We start from the raw sequence: 13,279 nt of genomic DNA, 5'->3' as shown, positions 1-13,279 counted from the left end.
CTATCAAGTCATAAATACGGGTTGATGAGATTCTTGCATTGACTGGCACACTTAAAACTGAAATTGTTAATCTCCTGCATGCTGCATATGGTTTGTATCTAGAGTTATTGCAAAGACTAAAAGTAGCCCCTCTGCCTAATTTGTCCAGGTGGATTTGTTTGAAAGGCCTCTTTGTAGCAAGGGTGGAATTTCTTCTTCATGCTACTGATCAGAAAGGGTTGAATGTCAGCTGTATCAATTGATCATAACATGGTTGCCTTGAACAAAATCTCAAGGGGGGGGACCATGCAAAACTGAGACCTGGTACCACCATCCACTTGGGTGTTGTATTTGGTTTCTTTACCCACAGCATTCTCTAGAAAAGGCATTTGCCCTGGTAATGGTAAGGGTTTTTTTTTTAATGTAGAGAGGAGTATTGTTGCATGGATGAATTGTCGAACGTTAGTCTATTTTACACCAGCGAGCATGTATTTAACTGCTTCACTTCTGAGCGTGCTTTATTTCTGGGGTTTTGTTTGGTGTTAGATTATGCTGTAATCAAGTTAGGCGTATATATACAGGTATTGGACTGGCTTTCAAACGTTTACGCGACCGAGCCAAAATTAAGTGAACGGCATGTGCTCATGTAAGGATAGTGTGATAAATGTACGCCTCCGTGAAACCGTCAGTCTACATATTCACCAACAGAGGACGCTCGCTCTTTGCCACTCTGTATCTTTGACTTGAAGTTGGTCTCTAGCTGGGCTTTGATTGGTTAGGAGACCGAGTGCGCCACAGCTGTGAAACTTGAGGGAAAGTTTTATCTGGGAGAAGGATGCTAGTGAGGTTGTTCCGATTTTGTAGTAGAGGCGAGAGGAACGTTTCCGCAGGCAATTTCTCATTGACCGCAACACTTAACTTACCTATTTCTTAGAGTCCAGTATTAGGTTAGAGAATCAAAGTTCGTAGTTACGTGTAAAAAGATCATTGTCGTGGAGGAAATGTATCTCCAAGTAAGCAGCGAATATTTAGATATTGTTTAACACTTTTTCATGATTTCATCGAGAGGAATTATTTATATGCTATTAGATCTTCACTAAAATCATTGTCGAGACTTGGTATAGGCACAGACCGCTGTGCAATAGCACGTGAGTATGTTTTAAAAATTGTCATGCTAGCTATAATAATTATATTGCAGCCTTGGAGCAAAATGCTACTGTGAACATCCATTATTTACGCAGGTGTATTAGCCGTAATTTTTGAAACGTACATAATCTTCAGATCATATTTTCCAAAGAATTCGTGTTAACCCTAGCCATGCTTGCTCTGTTCCTCATTTCTTCATGACAGATTCACTAGTACAACTCCGGAAAGATATTTCATATAATGGGGATTCTAAGTGTACCTATCGCGATGCTGATTCTGGTGTTATCAACTGAGGCGAGAGGTAAGGCCATTTAAAATGTATTTAATTTGTGTTTTTATGTATTTACTCTTAAGGGGTCTGGAATTTGATTCAGGAATCTAATTACCCGGGAGACAGCAGACGGACCCTCCCGTGACGCACGCACGCTCCTGTGTGTGTGTTTTTTTAAGTTGCTGAACAAATGCACGCTGTTTAAAGTTTCAGCAGAACGGAGTCGAGTAGCCTACAGTTGTGGACCTCTTTAAGTGACTGGAATAGAAGGTGGTGAAACGGTCTGCGTGCACAGACCTCAATACAATGGATCGCTTGTCTCGTTTACTTGGCTTTACTGGGCACTAGGAACCTCAGTATGGTGTTTTTTTTCTAGTGCAGCCCTCGCCGTCGTGAATATGGTTTGGAAAGGGAATTTTAAGATCGGACATACCACAGTTTTACCGCATTTTTACGTTACTGGTAAACATTATTATGCACAACGTTAACAGCCAGAAAGCAATTATAAGATACTGGTCCTGTAGTTTGCCGGTTTGTGATTATTTTTACAAATTTACAAGTGTTGGGATTTTCAGGTCAAATTTCGTTTTGTATGCTTGTACCTGTTGAGCATAATAGTTGGATGTATATTTACACTTACTCTAGTATGGTAAGTGATATTTCTTTGGTACAGCCACGTTTTCCAGTATTAGTCTTAAGAAAATACGATGCAGTGAATACTTATTAAAATATTTACAGCTTGGCTAGTGTAAACACGGTGATGGTCCGTAGGTGAAAGCAGTACTTACAGGACAAGACTGTATTTATTTATCTTATGTTATTGAAAGGGGCGATAAAATTAGAATCAGGGTTTCTCAGCAAGATGTGGAAGTGCCATTCCGTGGGAAGTGTGGTGTAGAACTGAACTGAGAGGTTGCCCAAAGCCTGATTTTTAATGAACCAATAGAATAATAATTCGTTCAGGGCAATGCGTGAAGCCAAATATTGATGTAGCCAGTTGGAGAAATGTATTGCGACTCATGATGACTCTGGATTCCGAGCGGGGGCAGAGAGTCTGGAATGTTCACTCCCATTCTTGATCGATTCATATTTAGAACAGTGTTACTGAATTAGTAACTATTAGCAACAATTCAGCAAAACCTCACTCCTCCGCGGGCCCGGCATTCAAATTGACTTACGGGCAATTTTGACAAAAAGTGCTTTCAGTTTTTGGTTCATCTTATGAAAAGTCTGTGCGCACCAGAAAGGGGCACTGTGCGGTGTTTACTTACAAAACACAACTCAGAGCGCGCACGTAAAAGTGGCATTTGAAGCCACAAGTTTGTATCGACACAGGCTGTCCAAGGGCAAACAAACAAGTCCTTTTCTTAGAATTGCTGCGGAAATTTAGGAGTGCATAAGTTTGTGTCTCCTGCCAAGTTGAAAAGCAGTTAACGTAAATCAAAGCTTAGCCGATGACACCTACTGGGCCGGTTGCGTAAATCAAGGAGGAATTTGTGTTTTATGCTTGACGGTCCCTCTTGGGCTGCGCCCTGGTCTCACCACCCTGCTGACTGCAGACTGCAGACACCGTGGTGTGCACTGAATCACGGGGAATCGAGATGGCATTACAAGTACATGACCAAGTCCAAAATGAATGCAAATCAGACAGTGGAAATTTGCCAAATGCAGTACTTCTCTTGGTTCAGGGATCTGTTTTATCCTTGAAGCATTTTTTCAATTGTTGTCCTTGATGCTAATAGTCTGTCTGAGCTAATAAGGTACAGTTCTTTAGAATTATGTGGGGTTGGATTTATGAAGCATTTTACTGAGAATTTTAACACATTGAGTTCTGTACTTTAAGATGGTTGTGATACCAAAATGAATAGATAGATAAAATAGGCATATGACAAGTGGTAATAAAAAATATATGCAGAAGATATTCATTGTGGTTCATCTGCATGCTTATACATTGCATTATTGCTGTTTAGCAGACACTCTTATCCAGAGTGACTTACATAGGTTACAATTTTATTCATTTATACCTCTGGATGTTTACTGAGACAACTGTGGGTGAAGTACCTTGCTTGTGATTGAACCAACAACCTTTTGGTTACAAGCCGTGCTCCTTATCACCGCTGCCCATGTGGTTATTATGTGGTTATACTTTAACACTGTTTAACACCAGCATCTCCCAAAATGTGTGTATATGTCATACACAATCAGAACACAGCTTGCTGCAGTACAGTCAGTGCCATTCAGATGCACTGTTTGCATTAATTAGATTACAACTACGTAAACCAATGACAGTTACTTAGAGTTAATTAGCACTCTATATTAACCCGCCTGGACAGATCTTGACCTCTGTCAGGGGTGAGCAGTCCATTGTCTCCTCTGTTTACTGAAGCATCCACTGCTTGCACTTCACTCACATTGTGTGTGTGTGTGTGTGTGTGTGTGTGTGTGTGTGTGTGTGTGGTGGGGGGGTTGTGTGTACAGAGTTGGGGGAGATAGGGGGCAAGGCACACAATCTCTGTTGTGCTTGGATTGCTCTCTTCCTTTCCGCCTTGTCTTTGTCATGCTCGGAATGCAGGAGTCAAACCCGGGACACTAGCTGCCCACGTTTTTTTGGAGAGCAGAGGAACGAAGCAGGAGGTCTGCACTCGGAGCCAGGAAGTGTGCTCCCCACACACTTTGGAAAGTGTTGTTTTGCTACCCACATCGGGGCGCGAGGTCTCTCGAAGAGACACATGGGCAGGTGGAGTCCCGAGGTTGCTGGAGTACGTGGACTCCGGTGGTAAACTCAGTCCAGTCTAGGGCAGCTTTACATTCCCACCCTCCCATTAAAGACTTCAAAGCATGCTGCAGTATTTGTTTTCGCAAGGCATGAAAATTGGAATGTGCTGATTTAGGATGATTTGAATGATACATTTGAAGGACTTCCATATGGGGTGCATGTCTGCTCCAAATAGATTTAATATTTCATATCCTCTAGTAGGACATCGAGCACTAGGTTGTGCTCTGGTACGTATTGATCATGAATGTGACACAAAGCAAATTGTAATTTTGGCATTGTACTGTTGGACTATTGAACAGCAATATATTTGCACCTCCCATTCCTGCATCACACCTTACCATATCTTTTCTTTGTCCTGGCTCAGCCTCGGTGGTCCTTGCACATACCATCCAGAGTAGAGAGCTCTAATTAGCCCACTTGGACAGCACTGTGTATTTATACAGGCATAAGGAGAGCAGACAGTGTGAAGACAGCACACAATGCACTATGCCCTCACCATGCTGAAAGACTGAAAAGTGAGCTCAGATGGGCCCTCGCTCAGAGACAGGCAGAAACACTGAGCTGGGGTGGGGGAGACGGACCTAGAGTAGGACTGTGTGCATATCGGGGCTCTGGAGACTTCCCGACACCAGCCAGCCCAGATAAAGTGCGAACACAGCCAGTTTGTGGAATGCTTTGGCTCCGCACTCTCCCTCATGTGGTCGAGATATTTCCTGTTTCTCACTGTCTGCCCTAACTGGCATGACGAATCGGTCAGCACCGAGCAAGTTCGCCTCTCTCTCCCCGTAACACAGCACTGCCGTCACGCACCTTTCACTGTCCTGACATCAGCCACCGTCGGTCCTCCACTGGGGCTACCTTGGCTACGTGGCTGGCCATCTGCGGGGCAGGCAAACGCAGGCAGTGGCAGTCCGCTTGTACTGACAAGCTGAATTAAACTCCCGAATGAAGCAGACCAAATCCAGGCTGATAAATAGGGAGATGTTTGATTTATGTATTTCACTCTCTACTGAGTTCTCAGAGAACAATGCGTGTCGCTCACAGCCACAGCGCTTACCACGTTTTGTTGTTGCTGTTCAGCTGGCTCTCACATCAAAGTGATTTAGCTTTTTAATCTTTTAAAGCGTGCGAGGGTAATCTTTTCGCTGCTAAATGATACGTAACAACATGCCGGAGTCATGGCGAGTGTGGAGGAGAGGCCAGCCCTGGTCCTTGAAGTCCTCTCTAGATCACTGAGCACGCTCGGAACTGAGCCGTGAGGATTAATGTGCTCGGCCAAGGTCATTAGTTAAGAGGTGGTTCCCTTCCTTGGACAGTGGCCCTCCTGGCCCAAGACTGGCGCAGCTGAATGAAGAGATTGAGCAGGCAGGCGTGTAAACGGCTCTTTGTGGCTGGTATAGCTAGAGGCCCTATCTCTGTTCTGTTTGCTTCTCTCAGCAGGTGTTAGGACCCTCTGTTCATTAGGCAGATAATGGGGCTCTGCAGGCGGCTATACTGCCCTTAGCTTATCACACTCGGCTGATTATGGGTAAGATCTGGCTGGGTTCCATTACTGATGGCCTGTTAAAGTGATTGCCATGTAGAGAATGTTCAACGCATTAAAGATGCTGTGTTGTTTATTTATTTATTTAATAATCAACCATGAGCTACATATGGTCAAGGTAGTTTTTACTTTGTCATCACAAAATAAATGTATGAGAAATGATAAAATATGATATTGCATGCAGCTGGCTGATACGTAAGGGGAGTGGCACCGTTTAGTGATTATTTGTTCAGTTTCATTTTGCACATTGATAGACAGATCATATATGTGTTTAAATTGCTAGCACTCATAAATCTTGGTGACTGCAAAGCTTGCTGGTGTTTCTACACTGCATTTAAGCTGATCTGACAAAATCCCTGTTTGACAGTTGATGAGCCCAGAGTGTAGTAGGAGTTAAGATGGAAAATTGTGTGCACTGTAAGTGGCCTTAGTCAGAGGCTTCCACAATTGATTATAATATTGATGCAGTAGACTAGAAAAAGCAAATCTTCCCTCCCCCATTTCTCTGAGTGTTTTTTGGGTGCTCTGGGAACATTTGCTCAGGGGGTGTTGGAAAGGCACAATGTCTCTGGCCCAAACGTGCATGTGTAATTTACCAGATGTCCGTAGATGTAGATTACCGTATGTCTTTCAGACAGAATGACAGGGCCTGAAGACACAAAGACAAGATGAAACCCAAAACTTTGCCTCTCTTCCAGAATGTCTGCTTAAGTTTCCTCACAGGGACTCAGCCACATATTGTAGTTACAGGTACCTCCCTCCCCTCTCCCTGATTTCACCACAGTGTGACAGGATGGGTGGATGCGCTGTCTGAGAATGATGACATCACTTATCTGGAAAATAATGCAGGCCTTGTACTCCTGATACTGTCTGTTGTCTGAGCTCTATCACAATCTTTGATAAGAAAAAAAAAGATTTTCTTGTTTGTTTTATGGTAGAACATTCCAGAACATGACCGAGGTGAACTGCAAGCACATTACGTTTTCTGCCTGCCTTCATCACAATCCAGCATGTTCGAACCGTTTGGTATTTACCATGAAGTGAAAGTGTGTTAAACGTCTGCGTTTTAAGTTTATAAGTCGACACAAATAAATATCACCTGCAGTCTCTATCACATTATTTTTTTTACATCTCTTGTAGTGCCTGAAGACTGTTATTTTTATTCCAGAATGCTCCCTTCATCTCTTGACCAAGTAATGGATAACTTGGCAGAAATGGCTGACTGTGTGAGTTCTCTGGCGTTGTAAATATACCTCTAGTTAAAGCAACATATGTTTTCTATGGAAAAGAGCCTGGTCATAAGATTTAAACGTGATGGCTTCTTGTGGCGGTGGATCCAGTGGGGTGTGCTGTGCCTTACGGTGGAACGCAAGCAGCGTCGGTCTGCCTGCCCTGCTCTGTGGTGTTTCATGGTGCGGCTGTGGCCAAATGGACTGTACGTTCTGCTCTGTGTGTCTGTATGTGTGTGTCTGTGTGTGTTCAGTATCCTGCCAAGGGGTAAATGGAGAAGGCAGGCCACCAACTGTTAATGTCTTGTCCTTACAAGTCAGCTTCACGCTGAAGCTCACAAATGATATGACCCCAGGTTTTTGTCATCCCCCATGATCTTCTCTTTACCCGTGTTTTTTTGTTATGTTTTGGAGCGGGCCCCAGCAGTGCAGTGCCTTTGTTGTTGTGATCAGGCCGATAAAAGTGCACACTTTAAAAAGCCCCAGTTTTCCCTGTGAAGACCAGCCATTTTCATAAACAAGGCGGTAATGAGCTGCACTCGCTGGAACGGCGCTGTTCAAACGCCCGCCTGAAAAGTGTTGGTATTTATGGAGGAGACGTTTAAGACACAAAGGAAACCAGCTCGTCTTTATGTTTACCGCAGCTTAGCTAGAGATTCCTGTTGTAAAAAAAAAAAAAGAAAAAAAGGGTCTGCGAGGTCACGGATGTGTCATCTTCACTGGGCTTATGTGCTTACCTATCTGACCTGACAGCCTCTCTATTTGCACAGGTGGAGATGGACCTGTGGAGTGAATGAGAGAGGGGTCACACCCCTCCATTGTTCTCAGCTCTCCCGTGTGAGAGAGCCACTGTGTGTGCACAGTGCCTGGCCGAGGGTTCGACACGGCTAATTTGTCCTGTATGAGGTGCCCTGCTCCTAATGGGGAAGGCCTCATAGGAGCCGTTTTGTCTCCTCGTGAGGGTGGTATTACAGGCTCTTTGAGAAGAGGGATTACAGGAGGGTCTCCTTTTGACCAGCGCCAGTTCTTTCAGCCTCAGCTAAGAAGGATGCAGTCCAATCTTAAAATGTTTCTTTAGAGAGCCCTTTCCATGCTTTCATCCCACTGACTTGGGACACGGGGGTCTGTTCTTAAATCCTGTGGTTTTCTCTGAACGCAGACATTCCAGGCCTGGGCATAGAAGCTGCAGCTTGATGGAGGAGCCTCCTTAACGGCTTTCATCCTCTGAGTGCTCCCTGTGTAACAGCCCCTTGACTGCGAGAGCCCCTGCATGGTTTGTCTCTGTAGGCCACAGCCCGTGTCAGAGGATGGCCTGTTCTGTCTCGCGGTGTCTGGGAGTCATGAGAGAGTCACGAAACGCGGGCTGCGTCACGGGTAGCCTGATGGAAAAAGCAGCATGCCAGGATGTGAAACTCTACAGCTTTGTTTTAAAAAGCGTGGCGGCGCTGATCCATACTGGCCCCCGTTGCGGCTGTGCAGGATGCTGTCTGGGGCCTGCAATGCAAGCCGCCCTGCCTCCGCTCAGACATGAAAACCGGCTGGTGGAGCACAGCAGCAGCGGTAGCAGGCCATACAGACAGAGCGCAGCCTGCAAACATTAACCAGAGAATAAACACCAGATGATGATCATCGCCAGACGGTCTGAGTGTGAGAATAGTTGTGCGCAAGATGCCAGTAGCTTGTCCTGTTGACAAAAAAAGGGGGCCTTTAATAGGCAGGTGCCCATTATGTAGCTATGAGGTGCCGTGAATGCAACTTTACCCCGAAACCACACGGAGCTGCAGCTGGGTTTATGAGGACAGACTTGGCTCGGTGCTGCCCTTCCCTGTGGTCCCGGCTGCTGGTGGTCTGGATGGCGAGGGAAAGATATAGGGGTCTGTCTTACGCTGGGTGAGTCCAAGCCTCGGGGGCTCCTGGCCTCCCAGCAGTATGCCTGAAATATACAACCTGGCGAGGAAACAACAACAAAGCACGGGGAACATGAGCTGCCATGATTCAACATGGCCGTGTAAAGTGAGCTCTGCGCTCCCTGCCCCCGACTCAAATAAAGCAGTGTGACACCAAGCGAGGGTCTGCGAGTTTCGTCGTTGTTGTTGCCGAGATGAGATCTTTTGATGTCTACGCTTTGGGGCACAAGGGATGGAGGAGTGGCACCAATTGTTGACCCTATCACCACTCCCCCCCCCCCCCTTAGCCGCATGGTCCAGACATCAGGGAACAGCAGATTGGGCTTTGTGCCCCACGCCAGCAGCTGCCAGGGTGAAGGTGTGACAGGCATTGTCCCTCACTGCGGCAATGTGCCAGAGATATTACTTGACATCACTTGGAGAAAATTTTAACAGGCACGATTTGGAGTAATGTCAAGGTCTTGTTCTGATTTTTTTTTTTTTTTTTTATGGTTGAATGTGGAAAATTTCCGTAAAGCAAGAAGTCCTTCGTTGCATCTCAGTGTCAGACAGACAGCTGCAGGCTGGAATGGAACCGAGTGTGTCGAGGGAGGGTGACACACTAAGAGATCAGGGCAAGCATGCCGACTTCAGTGCGATGACAGATACAGACACTCTGCTTAGCGTTTACAGCCACGGCTGCTAACCATATCTCATCTCCGGCTCTTAAAATATCCCACAGGACCTCTGGGGGATGGGGGGGGGGGCATGTCGGGGGAGGGGAGTAATGATGCCTGACCTCTCAAGTGCTACCGTCTAACCTGGAACTTGCAGAATGTTGTACCACCTGGAACCCCGCAGCAGTGCTGGTTCTAAACCTGGCTCTTTAGTGGGCTCCTTGGTGTGGTGCTTATAGACTGAGTTGGCTCTGATTCTGTGTGCACTGGTGCTGCTGTTCGAATGGTGTCAGATTATGGCAAGGATTATCACCCAGCTGTTCTATGTCCACCACAACACAACAGCTGGAACTAGGGGTGGTGGTAGTGGTGGTGGTGGTGGTGATAGGGGGTGGGTACGGGAGAGAGGGGCTGCCCAAAGACAGGGGATAGAGATTGGGGGCAAAAACAAAGAGAAAGAAAAGAGGACAGAGATGCTGATGGAGGGGAAGAGGGGATAACCATAGACAGAAAAACAAAGAGACACAAACAGAGGAGAGCAGAGGAGACACAAACAGAGGAGAAGAATGGTACCCACAGAATGAACAGACGGGCACACAGAACAGGAGCTGGCACACGAAAAGTTTGGGAGAGCAGGATAAAGGTGAAGAACACGCACAGAGAACCAGGTAAGAGGTAAGAAGAAGAGTTGTAATCAGTGCACTGCAGAAGGCAGTGAGGCCTGAATTGTCCTGGAAGTCGCTCTGCATAAGGGTTAGGATAACATCAGAGCCCAGTGTTTACCAGCCCTCTCCTTGTGTCCCTGCCTGGTGCCATGGTGAGGATTTAAGTCAACAATACTTTCAAATGCCGCAAAATCCCTGGCACAATCTTCCACTAGGAACGGAAAGAGAGGCCGCCAGGTTCCGCTCAAAAGGCTGTAGGCACAGTATGTTTGGTCTAACGCTCCTATCAGTGAGTGCAAACATGATGTTACAATGGACCTAAAGTCTGCTCACCTCCCCTACATCAGGATATTGGGAGATAAGGAGAAGCAGTCTGTGAGTGAGATAATAGCGGGGACATCAGACTCGTGATGGAAAAGGCTTTATCAGGAAGTCCAGTAAGACAGTGCTATCAGCCAATCAGGGGACAGACAGACTGTCGCAACAGAGGTATTTGGAGACAATATGTTACTCCCATCTCAGGAAGGGATATTTTCTTTAATACTGTGAATACCTGGAGGTCCTTTGCCCTTATTCAGTTCAAAGCTCTCCGCACCTTTTTATTTGATTAGTTTTTTAGGGGAAAGCTTTAACCAAATCTGCTTTCATACCTTACATATTATTTAGTCATACAACTGGATATTTATTCAAGCATTTAAGTTTACACACCTTGCTCAAGGATACAACAGCAGGGCCCCATCTGGGTACTGAGTCCTACCTTTTGATTACAAAAAGATAGAACTACGCTACACTGACGACCATCTGGAGACCTGATGGCCACATTAGCCCTGCAGCGCCATAGTAACCAGGGCTAGTGATTTCTTTGGCCTAATCACCATTTTTTTACAGTGCAGGATGTGGCAGGGCGCACAGGAATGCCAGTTCTTTCTATAATACACTGCTCAGGGAGAACAAAATAAACTCTCTGGAAGTCAATGAAGGAGATTTTTTTTTTTATCTCATCTTTACAATTCACTAGCTCCGGTGTACAGTCTGCTAACAGTTAATATAGCTAATGGCTATTGCAGGAAAGGCAAGATGGTGCCAGAGGTCTTGCAGAATTTATCTGAAATCAGTTTAAAGGTATTATTGAAAGTGTAGTTTGATTTTTAAAAACCGCACATATTCACATTTCTGTATGAGTGTAAGTGTGTAAGCCTTGTGGTCATTTTACTGTCAGATGGTTTTTAGAAACGTTCCCAGTTGCCTCCATTCATTTGTTGAAAATACTGAAAGAATTGCTTGTACCTTTCCCCTGAACTTTTGGTAGTTACCATCTGTAAATAAGACACATTTCACCACGACAACGTCTATGGTTATGTGGGAGCGCAGGGTGTCGGAGATATACAGTGTTATGCATGCAGTCCTCCCATACACAGTCACTCCAACTTACGGAGTGTATTTTTGAATTTTTCACACTACAAGTCCCACAGTGCACTAGGGCGCAGACCCTTAATTAAATATAGGTGATTCACCCTGAGGTCATCTGAGCAGCTCATACACGCCTGAGCAAATCGCGGGGAACAAAGAGCAGTGCAGTGCGAGGATCCTGGCAGACATACCCAGACCTTCTTTGGTGGGATGTAGCCAATTTGTTCTGCCACTGCGGACTCCCAGTCATGCTGTTGGCAGTTCACATTGTTGGGCTCGAACCCAGGCCTCAGCCTTCACTCGGAACAAACTGACTGAGCCACTTGGGAGCCCTGCCTGTACCTTTTCTGCTATGTTTCCTTCAAACAGAAAGTTGAACAATCCGCAAGTTGCACCTCCTGCTGATTGGCTCAGTGTTTAAAGGCTGGTTGTCCAGCCAAGATTGTACTTGTACAATCAAGAAAGATTGCTTTTATCTCACCCATTCAGGACCGAGCAAGAGAATTTTCTGAGCAGACTGGTCATCTGGTCATCCATAGCAACCTCAGTTTTCAATTGCCTTCACGGGAGCACTACATAGGCCTGCTAGCTTAGTGAGTTGCAGGTCTGCTGGCCATACATAGACCCACCCATTGAGGTCTGTAGATTCCCACGTTTGGAGTCTGTCAGTATCGATTCTCTGTCTCCCTCCTTCTGCTGTCCCCAGTACCCTGTCCTGCCCCACCCCAGTAATTTACCCACACAAAGCGCTGTGGAGCTACGTTTGAAGCTCTCTGTATGACACCAGTGTTGTTCTCCTGACTCTCTTGCGGCCACCCTGGCTTCAAAGCACTTCCAGGGCTGTGGTCGGGTAGGCCTCTTCCTCAGTAAATCCTCCCCTGAAATCCAAAGCCTGTATCAAGATGTCCAAAGCAAAGCAGGCTATGAAGAGACAGTGGGGCTGAGGAGACGATGGTACAGAAACTACAGCTTCATTTCAGCTAATAACTGAAAAATGTCCATGTCACCAGAGCTGAGGGGGTACACATGGTTGCAGATGAACCTCTCGGTATGGCCATCTCTCTCGTCATGTTCCCCATGTTGTGTAGGTCTATCTCAGACTTCTTTCATAAGGTAAACTTTTCACTTTTTTATCACCATCATGAATTCTAGAGAAGGTGTATAAAATTCCTCAATCAAACCTTACACCATTCATTGTCTGAGAACTATCTAGAATGCTCCTATATGATCATCGGCAGGGTTCACTTGTGATACTAACGCATCTCCAAAAGGAAACTGAGAGCTCCGGGTCCTAGCGGTGGGAGGTCTATCAGGGAGTTCTTTTGTGCGGGGTCCCATCTGCACAAGCAGTGCAAGCGTGCCTCGCCCCGTGCACTCCACAGGCAGAAAGCAGCTCTGCGGCTCTGTGAACAAAGATAAAAGAACACTGGGGGAAGAATTCTGTGGAAAAGAACAAGTGATCTGCCCGCAATGAGGGAAAAGAGGGAGACAAAGAGATCTGACATTAATTTCTGGTCTTTGCTGCATATGTGTATCTGTGTGGGAGTGAGCGTGCTTTGGGTGTGTGCCTGCCAGTGTGATTTTTGTGTGTGTGTGAGTGTGTTCCTTACACTCCCACTCTCAGCTCTCTCTCTCTTTCTGTTAGTTGTGGAGAGAGCGACCCTGCTGTGTCTGTAAGTTCAGAAAACAACTGAGAG

The 13,279-nt window shown here is 45.9% G+C and overlaps 1 protein-coding gene across 2 annotated transcripts in view; it reads left to right on the top strand.

The window, feature by feature from the left end:
- The first annotated feature begins 820 nt into the window (after positions 1-820).
- fgfrl1b (fibroblast growth factor receptor like 1b) overlaps positions 821-13,279 on the top strand; it is a 29,350-nt gene continuing 16,891 nt past the window's right edge. The window contains exons 1-2 of one of the 2 annotated variants that reach the window (XM_036547852.1): positions 821-992; positions 1,330-1,426. In XM_036547852.1, the coding sequence (XP_036403745.1) occupies positions 1,366-1,426 (61 nt within the window). In that variant the 5' untranslated portion in view covers positions 821-992; positions 1,330-1,365. Of the gene's footprint in view, positions 1,128-1,329; positions 1,427-13,279 lie in introns of both variants that reach the window. The other variant, XM_036547851.1, reaches the window with a different exon arrangement.

The sequence above is a fragment of the Megalops cyprinoides genome, chromosome 16 (genome assembly GCF_013368585.1).
Source record: "Megalops cyprinoides isolate fMegCyp1 chromosome 16, fMegCyp1.pri, whole genome shotgun sequence".
Lineage (NCBI taxonomy): Eukaryota > Metazoa > Chordata > Actinopteri > Elopiformes > Megalopidae > Megalops > Megalops cyprinoides.
This window is presented reverse-complemented; position numbering and strand designations above follow the sequence as displayed.